Raw genomic sequence first — 13,497 nt, forward strand, 5'->3', positions numbered from 1 at the left:
GTGAAGCACTCCCTTAACTATCACCTTAAATCTCCACAGCAAAGGGTGTCTGGACAAGAAAGAAGAAAAAAAGACCAGTGTAAGTGCACCTACCTCCTGCCCACATGTCAAAGAACTTAGTATCTAATAATTCTCCCGTTTTACCTGAAGAGAAAAAGAAACATTTGGTACCATCAAATATAGCCAAAATTATTTTACAGAAAACATGTCCAATTCCTCTTACACTCTTTCAGACAAAGTACTGCAGAAGACACTAGATAAATGAATTATGGTAACTTTTTTTTTATGAAAACAGTGTGGTGGTTTGTGAAAAAGTGCAGGAAAAGGTAAGAAGAAAAAAGTGAGAAGATCCATGAAAGTGCTGGAGGCCAGGCCGGATGCGGCTTTAAGCAAACTGGTCTAGTACAAGGTGTCCCTGCCCATGGCAGCAGGGCTGGATCTGGGTGATCTTTAAGGTTCCTTCAAGCACAGACCATTCTATGATTCTAGGCAGAATTCTGATTTTGCTTCAAGTAGAATCTAAAATAAATGAAAACACCCACAGGCTCTAAAACCAACACAGTATTCAGTTCATATATCTGCCTTTTTCAAAAGCTGGTTTTGCAAAAATAGACAGTACAGCTATAGACTGCCTTTCGTGCCACATGGAAAATCAGAAAGATTAAAATTAGACTGCATGTTTTGCTATAGACTGGAAATTGTAAGTAGATTTGAACATTCAGAATAAATAGAACAAAGTGGACAATATATTATGTCTCATTACCTTTTTTTATTATGCTGTCTACAAAGGAGTATTTGATGGAAGGTGAAGTTTTTTTAATATACACATCATTTAAAGTTTGGAAGACAGAAAGAAAGACTGGAGCTATAAAATACAAAGATAGGTATTTTGGTTTTGAACAGATTGAGACAATTTAGGAAACCAACATAGGATTAGGAAGCATTGTTCAAGTTATGCCTTAGATGATGTAAATCTGAGTACAATCCACAAAAAACAAGAATTTATATTGCAGTGAAATGACAAAGTGCTATCTCAGTGCTACAAGGAATAGTTTCCTACACATTAAGGACAAAAGTGCCAGTGCTTACATTCAGTTCAGCTTTCAAGGTAACACACAGTTAAATTAGTTTGGTGTTAATGAAAATTACAAACCCTGAACACAATTACCTAACATGATGTATTTACAGACAAGATCTATAGACCAAATACACTGATTCAAGCGAGGAAATAATGAACTGGTCTTTCTGTATACTAACAAAACTGTTAAAGAAGCTAAAAAAGTTTCACTGTAAACAGAGCAACAGAAGAATACAGTCTACAGTTTAATTAGTGGCAGCAAACACACAAGGTCAAAAGAAGTAGCATGCATCTCATCTTTTTCCATTTTTCGGTGCATTAGGAATTTACATGATGTATCAACAAGACAGTCATCACAGCACTCCACACTACTATTTTTACAACTCATTTTTAGAAACAAAAATGCACTGAGTTTTCCTTCTTTGTAACAACAAGGTGTCAGTGCCAATATCTGACATTACCTCAGTATAAATAAGCTGAATACTTCCTTTTCTCCTTGGTGCTTGCCTTTTACCACCCCATAGTATTTCACCTTAAATTTCAGAAACAATTTGAAAATGAAGACCACAATCTGTTTCACTTAAAATGTCACTTACCATGACCAAGGCCACATTTAATTCCTCTGCCAACATTATTTTTAACTCCACTCATTAACTGAAACAAAATAAATATTTTTATTTTTAATAGGACAATCTTCTGACGTGAAATATTTCTGGTTTTTTAATAGGACCAAATTCTAAGAGATATATAGTTAAAAGACTGCATGTTCATGAGAACTTAAATTAAATCTTCTTGATCTGTGTTCTTAAAGCACCACTGAATTAAGAATACTACATCAAGTATCCCCAGTTGTATTGATTAATTTGATTGCTTAATCAGAGTTTCAAAGTAGTCTGTATATTAAAACTGTCACAAAAAATAGTGTTATGTCATTATGTTATTAATGTATTAAAAATAACCAAATATTAATTTGCGGAGCTCAGCACAGTCACATAACCAAAATTTTAAGCCTTTTGTTGTAAGCACACAATGAACAAAAATGTGTTAACAAATTTAAAAGCTAACTGAACAGAAGCACTTAAAATCTACATGAAGAAACAAGAAAGGCAAAGCACTTAGCTATTCATACACACAACAGGAAGTCTAACCGCAAGAAAAATAGTTAGCACACTGATGGGACTTCAAGCAAAAGTTGCATACAGTCTTGGACTACAATCACACATCCCCAAAATAATGTCACAATCTATGAGAGTAGTTTATTGACCAAACTCAGAGGGGCAAAGGGGGCTGGAAAGAAGAGTCCGTTATGAAATGGAAACCCTTCAGAGAGGTAAAGAAGAGGTAACAGGAACGTTAAGATTTAGGTAGGATGCTGTACTGCCTTAGACCATGGTGGCTGTACCACTCCAGTGAGAGGAAGCTTCCAGACCTCCTCATCCCTGTTCACTGGCTCTGTGTGAAGAACTCTGTTCTGCCTTCCAGACCTCAACTATCCCAGCATCAACACTTTGAAGCTAGGATTAAAAGAGGCCAACATAAACATGACAAATAGAAGTTTGGACACAATTACATAATTTAAGATAATGAAGAAGCCTTCAGTTGAGATTAAAGAAAGCATCTGAGCAAAAGCATATAAGTGCACACATGTCCTTAGTTACAAACACACTCTAACAGATGCTTTAATTTCATCCTGATCAGGATTTCTCTAACCTCTTTAGCTGGCTTTAGGAAGGGGCTGCACGTGTGTACAATCCTGTTATGTTCAAAACTTTTTTCACATTTTTTCTGCAGCAAATATGATTTTCAGGTCATGTCTGAAGAGCTGTTCTAAGCAATGCCTCTTTACCACACACAGCTTCCATGTCAGCTTTCTCATGCCGACCCTCCTAGTGAGAGGCTAGAACAAGAAATGGTCTATCATAGAAGTATGTCAAAAATCTTCCTCTCTGGTGCTATCTTTTGCACCCAGGATGAAGACAGAAGCCAACATTTAGAGGAATGTCAAACTGAATAAACAAGTATCAGAAAGACTCAGTATTCAGAGAGGCCATGAAAGACTACCAGATTAACGGCAAACTCTTGGCACAATGAATTTAAAAGGTTTTAAAGGAACTAGTAATCAGAGATGATAGAGTTCATATTCTTCTGTTAGTCCCTTAAGTTATACTATCTGCCAAAAACTGTGATTTAAATTAAAACTCTAAATCAGTAAATTCTGAAAGAAAATACTTGAGATTTCTGCTGAAAGTGCAGAATTAGTTCTGGTTAGTAGGGAACTCTAGAAGTATTATAGGCCCCTGGAGGATCATTTCTGCTCTGATCATCTGATTGTTCATGTCATGTCTGAGCATCCATTCTAAACAAGAAAAACATACGGCAAATAAGACTGGAACATAAATGAATAAAGGCAATGAAGTTCTGAACAAATTCCTTCCTCCTGCAAAATTTAGTGAGCAATTTCTTTTACCAAAAAGAAAAGAGCTTCCTTTCATTTTAACTACAAAATTATCTGTAAATAAATACCAGTCCAAAAATATCTAATACTGAGATGACTAGACACTGAAATTCCACACATGCATAAAGTTATAATGGATTCAGATAACAAAAGCTGCAACCATGAATACAAGAATTACTTGTTACTCAAGGAATGTAGTACGACATTCTGCTATTTGGTCACTGTGGCACAATCATGCAATTGGCTTCTTAATAAAGTAAAACCGCAGGGAGAAGTTGCTGGCAAAGAAGTAAATATAGCCCCTTCTAAAAAGCCCATGAAGTAGCAACTACAATATTTAATATTTTGATGGTAAGTCCAGCACGTTCTTTTTTAATTCTGATTATGGCCTCCCAATATAGAGCAAGGCTACAAATGAACTTGTATACAGCAGAAATCATGTTTCACATTAAAATATCTATATAATTAAAAAGAAAAAATTGAGAAATTACTTGCAATTCTGAATTGTATCAGCACCTTCAGTGCTTTTCATAAGTCAAGTGACATCCTTACATTTAATACATAAGAAAAAAATACGCTACTCTGTAAATATCATTTACAAATTACGAAACTTGTTCCTGCTATCCTGTCTTGGAAGTATGAGGAACACAGAGTAATCAGAAAACAAAAAATCAACCTTTTTTCAGGTGTGAGTTCACAAAATATCGCTAAAAAAAGAGCTACTTGAGAGGAAATGAGGTTGTTTCAGGACTGGTATTCTACTTTATACGCTTGAGACAGCTTGTGCACCATCACAAACACAACAGGCTGCAATGCAACAGCTTCTCACAGGAGGGCAGCCCTTCATCAGTTTTAGAATTCTTCCAAGCATTTATAGTCAACAAGTTGAGAGCTTTTGAAGAGAATAAAACCTCTTGTGAGCAAAGCAGGAGATCGTATAAAATCAATCAAATATTCTGGTGGACCTTAAACAGACATGACCAGTTCCCCTCTGAAGGGATTCAGAAAAGATGTTTGCCAAGGAAAAGCTGGATTTTAGAATCCAATAGCTGTGCACCAAAGTGCCCACTTAGAGGGACTTTTTCAGCAACTACTTTCTTTTCATCACTTTCTTCAGCAAAATATCTAGTAGAGGATTTTCTTTTTTTTTTTTGGACAGAAATAACAAAACTTTCTTAGTTAATCAGTCAGCAAGAACAAAAAACAGTCAAAAATCCCAAACTAAACAACCCTACAATCCTTAAATTAAAATATTACTTGCATTCCCAAAACTTTTAAATCACTGAATCAGCTCTAAGTCTTCACAGACGTTAAGCTTCCTATATTAGGCAACCAGAATGAGACAGTTGCACGTTTTAGAACACCTGCAGAAACACCGTGCTGAGAGATTAGACAAGCCTGCCCAAGGTCACCAAGCAAGTCACCAGCAAGAATGGAAAGCGGAAGGAGCAGCCTGTAGTCCCCACATGCCAAGGTGAGCTCCTGCTGAGCACATGGTTCCCCAAACTACACCTGGGATGCTCTTGCTGCAAACTGACTCCCACACAAGCCAGCAAGCTTGAGCTAAGCCAGCCTTACAGAGGAATGCTAGCTAGTGCTAAAAATAGTCTTCTCTTTTAAGATCACTTGAGACTAGTCTTACAATTAAAGTGATGGAAAATGCTACCAATACATTTTTTTCTCTTGTACATGAATTATCCTATTTACTCTATTATGTGGGGTTCTGTTGTTCACAGAGAAGTTGCCATTGGCTCTAGAATTCATTAGCACCAGCTGCTGTACGTGCTGTCTGTACTAATATAGTGTGAGCTGAGAAACAGCTGAACTGGAGTAGTTTAAATGCAAGTGGAAAGCAAAGGCATTAAGTGAGACTGATACTAAAAACATTCTCCTTCTAATACTAACATTTATGTCTTTTCTGACATGTCACCTGCAAAATCAAGTGGATAGATTATGTTATAGAAAGCTGCACACTCTAGGTGACAATGAGCAGGAAGAACCTAAGAGGAAAAATAGAGTCTAAAAATATTAATATTATGGGCATTACTGAAAAGTATTCAGTTAAATACACACAGTATTATTGATAATACTGTGTCAAAAGTATTATTATTAAAAAAAAGGACTTAAAACCAAACTGTGTCTCAAGCAGTTCCTTTTCCCTCATTTCACAATTATTTGAAGTTTATTAACTTAAGTTACCACCAGCACAGTTAAATAACTACTGATAGTTAAAATACTATTTTTCCCTTTTGAAGTCAACCTTCGAAGTAGAAAATGTGTTCTGACATTGGTACTGAGGAAATACAGTTTAAAAGATTACTTGCAAAAGACAATACAATTCTTCACTGAATTACTACTAGAGGCACAAGGACAAGTTACTTAGAGACACATGTGCATCTGACTTGACAAAGTCTAACTAACCCTTCAGTCTGTAAACCTGAAACAAAGTGCAAGCTATCTTGCATGCATTAAAATAACATACGTTTCTGCATTTACTGCAGAGCATTAGGTGTGCTTCCCCAGAGACAAGGTTATAATGCAACGTGACTTTTTCATGGAGTCAAACTGTTTGCAAAAAACCCCTAATTTAAACTGCTGATTTTATGTGCAAAGTGATCTAAGTATTGAAGAGACACTTAGAAATAACAGGTGAAAATACTTACACATTATCCTCTACACAAATTTAGGTCCAACAACATTTGCTTGCTCCACTTGACATTTTGAATGCAAATGCTTTTCAGGACAAGCTTTAGAGATCCCACACTTGTATCTTGGAGGTTTTGTAGCTTTCAAAAGGAAATAAAACAAGATTTTAGAGAGAACACCACAGTTAGGCTAACAGACAAATATCAGTTACTTTTCTGAAGGAATGCAAGGAAGAGAGCAAACACAAACACTATCGCCTCTGTAGTTACACAGCAGCTTAAAATAAACTAAGTTCCTGAAGCACCTCATTATTCCAACTTCTTGCTGTCACCCTGCTGCTTGTTCTGGCACTGTCATCAAAAGCCACAAGCCAAAACTACAAAACAGACTTTACCAGAAATTTAGGAAAATCAGGAGAAGAGGAAAATTAGTTTCTGATTGCATTTGAAGTGTAATTAAGACTTTCTTAACTACGAAAATTCATCAGTCTTTCTGTTATTAGTAAAAGCAAGTCACAGCAGTAATACATGCATATGAATACTCACAGTGTGCAGCTGCATCTAATGCTGATCTAGCTAAAATGAAAACAAAGTTTTACAAGATGTTACTAATAAAGTGTCATTTGCTATATAATATCCTATAAATGTAAAATCTTTCTGTACCCCTATATAAACAGGGTGGTTGAAATGAAGTATCAAACACACCTGAATATCACGGTCCAATAAAAAAAAACTTTTATGCATTAGAAGAATGCAAGTGATCAGGAATCCCACTCAGAAGCACTGCCTTAATTTATGACTGAGAGCCATTCAGAGTCACAGAGTCAAAAACCCATGGAGATCCAAAACCTCTGAGAATTTATGGAGTTCTGGGCATTAAAGTGAAATTAATTCCCTCCTGACAGCTTCACTGGGATGGGGTTCCTTTCACCTAAACTGGAAGCCTGCAGCTCAGGTGTACTTCAACCCAACCATTCATGACTCCCTTTTTTGGGCTACGAAGAGACTCGAGTGCCCCATCATGCCCACATCTGAATGACACCTCTGTCTCCTCACTGATTACTAAAGATGTCTCTGCAGACTGGTTCAGATGGCAGCTCACACTGCAGTAATCTGGAATTAAAGAACACAAACTCCACCCATGCACCAAAAATTGTTGGGTTTTTTTGGTAATGAAAAGCACCTTGAAAGACAATTCTGATTCGAAATAGACTCTGAATTTTGAGACACCTCGACTGCTGATCTTTCTCTGTGTAGAACCTGGCCACATCTGAAATGTTTTGACTACTGCACATTCAACTTAACATGGTCCCTGCAGACGAGCAAAAGCCCACCCAGAACAAATCCTGAATCTCTTTAGCAGTACTAAGGCAGAGCATAGACCTCCAGAAACACAATTCAAGTCGCCTAGTTTATTACTCAACACTAAGAATGCATTTCCAGTAAACAAAGAGAAAGCAGGCAAAACTATGTATCTCTGGCAGACAAAAGAATCACTCATTAAGAGAGTAGGTTAAATATTTCATACAGAAAATAATTTAATACACATATCATATATAAAAAATAACAAGCACACATATTAAACACAGAATTCTTAGGTTGAAGAGCCTAAGGCAAAATAAATGCGATATTTTTTATAAAGGCTCAAGTAAATATTAATAGGTGTCCAGAGGAAACAAAGTCATCACTTACCAAATATGTGTCCTAAGTTTGCATCCATTTTTTATTTCAAACACTTGAGATATGACATAAAACGTCAATAAAAATATTGCTATGACTACTACCAACTTTGCAGCACCTGTTAAGAAACAAAAAAAAGTTTCAAAAAATTATCTGGAAATGGTAACATTAGTTTACCAAAATAAGCAACAAGAGAAATGTATCAGATTACATTCTGGGGAACTCAGAAATAGGATGATCATTTGCAGACTTATTGAACAGAACAAATCTGAAAAAGGTATCGGTATTATGGATGGATATTATAACGTAGGATGGATATTATAATGTAGGATGTAATGCACTGATCCATCAGGTTATCATACCAAATGCACACTTTGGTCTTAACTTTCTCCACCTTCATGCTTCTCTGACACCATAGTACACCAACTCAGCTGAGCAAGCCAGGAGAAACCAGACTTTTCCATGAAAATCCAGCTTAACCAAATGAATGAAGATGATCTACCTGACTGTTGTCCAAAAGCAAAATTCCCTCCTTCCCCATGCCACTTCCCTGTTCTTAGCCATGAGGACCTGGTTCCTCACTGTTCACAAATACTGTGTTTTCCCCTGCCCTCAACTTGAGCTACCTCTGTTTTAACGTATGGCCCAGACTGAGTGATTAGGGATCTGTTTATATACTGCAGCTTGGCTGCTATGGTCAGTCAACTCTGAGTATTAAATTAAAAAACAAACAAACAACAAAAGACCCCAAACCCCAACCACCAGCCAACCAGAAACAAGCATTCTCACCTACTTTTCAAGAAATTCATATTAATGACATTCAAAAAGCAAGTTTGATGACTCAAAGGCTATTTTAAAATAAGTAAGAAAAAGCAGTACCTCTACCCTCCCCCTTTTAATATATTGAGGTCTCAGGTAGCTTGAAGCTTTACAAGCCTAAGTTCCTCCAGTGCTGAGTGGCCAATCTACTTCTTGGGAGAAGAGCTGTAAGCACACAACCACAGCAACTTACATCTGAAATGGAAACGCATGTGATACTGCCACAAACCTCACCATTTTTTAGCACAATTTGCAATACATTTTCACAGAATACTCCACTCTTAACTGATGGTAAAATACTGACAGAGTAGAAGTTGGGTGAGGAGGCATCTGATCAACATCCTGCCTTCCTATCTCATTGCAGTATGTCAAACTGGTTGGAAGAATCAACCTTAAAGCATGCTTCTTTTTCTCAGATTGCCAGCCAAATACATCCTCTAGAAAAAACCAAACTTATATACTCCTGCAGATCTCAGACGGCTGCTGTGATAGGCTGTTCAGAAAAATCTTAAAATAGACAGATTACTCAGCCCTCAGGATGAGAGATGCTAATCAATCCTCCCAAAAGGCTAAAAAAAGATAAGGGGATAGAAAAAGAAAAGGAAGATGAAGAAAGATACAAGGGTTTTTTGTTTGTAGTTTGGTCTTTTTCATGTGTGAGCACATACATACTATGATGTAAGAAAACACAGGTGCAAACTTAAATTAAAAATATTATGCTGGAACTCCAAAGATCACTGCACTTGAAAGAAAGGGAACCATGCACTAGCACTGGAGAAACAGATGATCTGAACATATGGTAAAAAGTGAGGTAAAGGTTTTCCAAGCAACACTGCTTAAAACCACAAGATGGTACCAGATTTTGGAATGTGTCATCTAGCAAGTGGCATTTAGAGACCATGTTGTTTTAGTATATAGTATGTGAGATGAACAAGAACTCAGTCTGAGGACTAACCATCCCCTCTACTCTCTATTCTGAGCTCTCCAACTGAATGGCAAGTGCTCCCTTCAAAGAAAGAGTAAGAAATCTCCTAGAAGGTTCTCCAAGCATTTGAACCAAAACTGGCATGTTTGCTACAGGTGAAACATTCTATAGGAACTGCCATATCTTCTTTGTGGGCTTTTAGCAAAAAAAACCCAGTTAGACAGAACGGGAAAAAAAACCCGAAACATGTTTGGAAAACAATTTTCCAAGTGAATCAGGCACCTAAAAATTGGAGCATTTTCCAGTTCTTTATCAGATTTACTTTAGCAAGTTGCTCCCAGTTATACATACTGTAGTTAATAAAGCAAATTTAAGAGTAGTGACAGAAATTGACTAATTTCATGCATTAACAAGGTCTTGGAAAACGTGTCATTTTCTCCTAGAAGAGGCAACAATTTCTCCTTCTGCAAAATAACACTGCAACTATCGATAAAAGTACAGTGCACTCAACTGAACTCAAAACTGTTCCATTGCTACACAGGCTATTCTACTGTGACAAAATGCCTAAATAATGTTTTCTTTTAATGTTGTATTGGCAAAGATCTTATTTTTACAATCACTATACCTTCTGTCAGGTAGAATTAGTTTCTCAAAGCCTGTACCACAGTAACTTACCTCTATGAAAAGGCTTTTATAGTTTTCAAACTCCCAGCAACCATTCAGGAAGTTTCAGGCACTTAAAACAGCAGATAGCAATTTTAGTTAGGGTGCAAGGCAGGGAAGAAATGGCTTAAGACAACCATTTGCCATCTCCTTATTCCCTCATCATCTTACAGAAATAGCAGCTGAAATACGTCAAGTCATGGCACCTTAAGCAGTCACTGCAGATCAGCTACAGCATTTTAACAAGGTGATTGCTCCTTGACCATCCCAAATTCCAAAATGAGTTTCATTAAACATCAATAAAGTAAAACAGCAGTGCCTGTTACGCCAGTTAAGTGAAGCATACCCTGACAAAGTTTGATGAGGATACCAAACTGAGTGAGGAAGTGGACACGTCTAAAGGGAGAGCCAACCTGCAGGAACACCTGGATAGGCTGGAAGAGTGGGCTAACACTAATAGTGAACTTCAACAAGGACAAGTGTAAGGTCTTCCACTCCAGAAATCACCAGGAGTAAAGAACAGACTGGAATCTACCCAGCTGGGGAGCAGCTCTGTGGAAAGGGACCAGGGCATCCTGGTGGACAACAAGCTCAATACAAATGGAGGGTGCTGGCAAAGAAGCCAACAGGATGCTGAGCTGCATCAACAAGGGCATCACCAGCACAGAGATAAGTCATATCCCTCTCTGCCACAGCACTTGCCAGGCCACACCTGTTATACTCCCTTCAGTTTTGGGCCCTGCTATTAAAAAAAGAAAAAAAAAAAAAAAAAAAAAAAAAAGGACACACATGGACAACCTAGAAAGAGTCCAATACAAAGATGATCAAAGGACTGGGAAGCCTGCCAGATGAGGAAAGGCTAAGACTGCTGGCTTTGTTTAGCCTTGAGAAAAGACTTACAGGAGAACTTAGTACCATGTTCCAGTATTTCAAGGGTGGCTACCCTTCAAGGGATGGAGGTTGCCTTTCTGCAAGGAGTCACATTGAAAACAAGAGGCACAGTGGGTACAAGTTATTCTGGGGAAGATTCCAGTTGGACAAGGAAAAATTTTCACAATAAGAACAATCAGACATTGGAATAATCTCCCCAGGGAAGTGGTGGACTCCCCAACACTGGCCATTTTAAAGTTTGGCTGGACAAAATGCTGGGCCATTGTATAAAGATGGCTAGGGTCCAAACTAGAGGAAGTTATAGCAGCACAAAAATTATAGGGTAAAATACAGCTGCTACTCCCTGGATGGAATGCTGTGAGCACACTCCAAACCTATCCCACAATGATTCCCCACACACAGTCTGCAACCTCAAGCACATGCTAACGGGGAACAGAGGGTGGAGAAGAGTAGAAACACCTTGGCCAGGCTCTGTTGAAATCAGATGGAATTTTGTAGCTGATAAACCCGCACAGCACCTGTCAACCAAGGGAGATAAGAGCAGGTATCTTGCTGCTGAACCAGTAACTGTGGTGAAATCACTCTCCTGAGATGAACTTGGTTCTTTGTAACTTAATTGTAATATTAACTCACACCATCATTCCAAAGTTACCTCCCTCCAAGGTACAACCACCCCTCACTGAGCATGCACTCTATATTTTATTGACTATACCTGTAACAGCGAAGCAAGACAATTTTCCACCAATGAGTAACAAAAATATGTATTACTAGAGTCATTCAAGATCCACCCAGTGAATAGGAAGTTCATTGAAGGGTCCCCATAATAGGACACTGACAGACTAGTTAGGCACAAGGGCCTTGGCTTTCCTGGTATGCTGACAGACTAATCAGAAATCAAAGGTTTGAGGAAATCTCCACTTTTCACAAGACAACCATCTTGTCTAGACCATGCTCCTGCCAAGAAATGTCGGACCAGATGATTCTTCAGATCCCTTTTAACCTGGTATTCTATGATTCTATGACTTTAAAACCTTATTGTCACAACTTGCTATTGTTGTCTACAGCAGTTGTTTCACAAATGACCAAAGTGTGATTTTTACTGAGCATACTTACCTGCTATTCTCATGTTTAGTCTTCAGCCAGCTAATGACACTATTGCATTAAAACAGCCACCTATGAAGAAAGAAACAAAACAAAGCAAAACAAAAACTAAGAACCACTTCACCATAATTACAGCCAAAACCCCACTTTTGTGATGAATAAAAAAAACCCATAGATTTTCTAGTTAATAAAATCAATGATGATTGTTCTGAATACCTATTTCTTAATGCTCACAGTTAAGGAAAGATTTAAGATAGATTTCTGATGTCTTGCTTTCATTTGTTTCTCCCCAAAGAAGTGTTCTGAAAAACACTAATTTCATCTAATCCACTACAAATTCAGTTTAACTTTCAATCCTTCAATCTGTGACCTAAGTACTTACCAGTGTTCTATCTAAGCAGTCTTTAGTTTCCTAAAGCTATGTGGTAGAAGTCAACAACTCCAACTGCACTCCTTCAAAACCCTATCTGCTTCTGGGTGCAAGTTGTTATTTGGCAACATAGCATAGCCAACCATGCTTTGGAGAGAAAAGATTTAAGCATTTTGGTCTTTAGGATACTACGTAAACTGCATTCAATGGAACTGAAAGAAGGCCAACACTTTAACCTATGCATTACAGAAATGTAACAACACATTTGTCATTCACAGGTACAGCCAGAGGAATAACATGGTCAGTAATGACAGAAGCACCAACCCTAATACTCCAATTATTTCAGAATAAACTGAAAACCATTCTAAGCAAGCAGCACCTAAGCAACCACAAGCTTCACCACACAGAGTCAAAGTGGGCCACAAACTCCACAGGCTCTGCACAAAAGCTCCCACCTCCTCCTCCTCAAGCAATGCAGGGTCCAGGGGCCATACCAAATCTTCTGCCCTCTACCTGCAGAGCCAGGGCTGCTCCTGGCTCTGCACCATGCTCATGCTCAGTCCTGGTGGGCCCATGCTGCACTGAGTCTGGCCATTTGGCATGACTTTCCCCCGATTCAGGGATCTTGTTGAATCATCTACACTAAGGCCACATCTGTAAACATGTAATCAGCTATCACCCTAATCCAAGTAGCTGTCCCCGACCCCCATCACAAAAGCATCCCTAACCCTCTGCACTCCTATGCCATGATTTTGAAAACCATCAAAAACATTATCTTTAGGAATTATTAGAAAAAATGCTGTTATTAGAAATACAAATTATTTCGAGACAAGCACCAAAACACCCACATAGTTCTCATGGTCTATGCTA

General features: G+C 38.0%; 1 protein-coding gene across 1 annotated transcript in view; it reads right to left on the reverse strand.

The window, feature by feature from the left end:
• Window positions 1–13,497, reverse strand: part of FAM3C (FAM3 metabolism regulating signaling molecule C) — a 31,117-nt gene that overhangs the window by 5,206 nt on the left and 12,414 nt on the right. Inside the window, 8 exon segments of the mRNA XM_032106821.1 lie at window positions 94–144; window positions 1,675–1,732; window positions 6,193–6,263; window positions 6,266–6,319; window positions 6,725–6,754; window positions 7,871–7,901; window positions 7,903–7,976; window positions 12,270–12,329. Of these exon segments, the coding sequence (XP_031962712.1) occupies window positions 94–144; window positions 1,675–1,732; window positions 6,193–6,263; window positions 6,266–6,319; window positions 6,725–6,754; window positions 7,871–7,901; window positions 7,903–7,976; window positions 12,270–12,282 (382 nt within the window). The 5' untranslated portion in view covers window positions 12,283–12,329.

This window comes from Corvus moneduloides, chromosome 4 (genome assembly GCF_009650955.1).
Source record: "Corvus moneduloides isolate bCorMon1 chromosome 4, bCorMon1.pri, whole genome shotgun sequence".
Classification (NCBI taxonomy): Eukaryota; Metazoa; Chordata; class Aves; order Passeriformes; family Corvidae; genus Corvus; species Corvus moneduloides.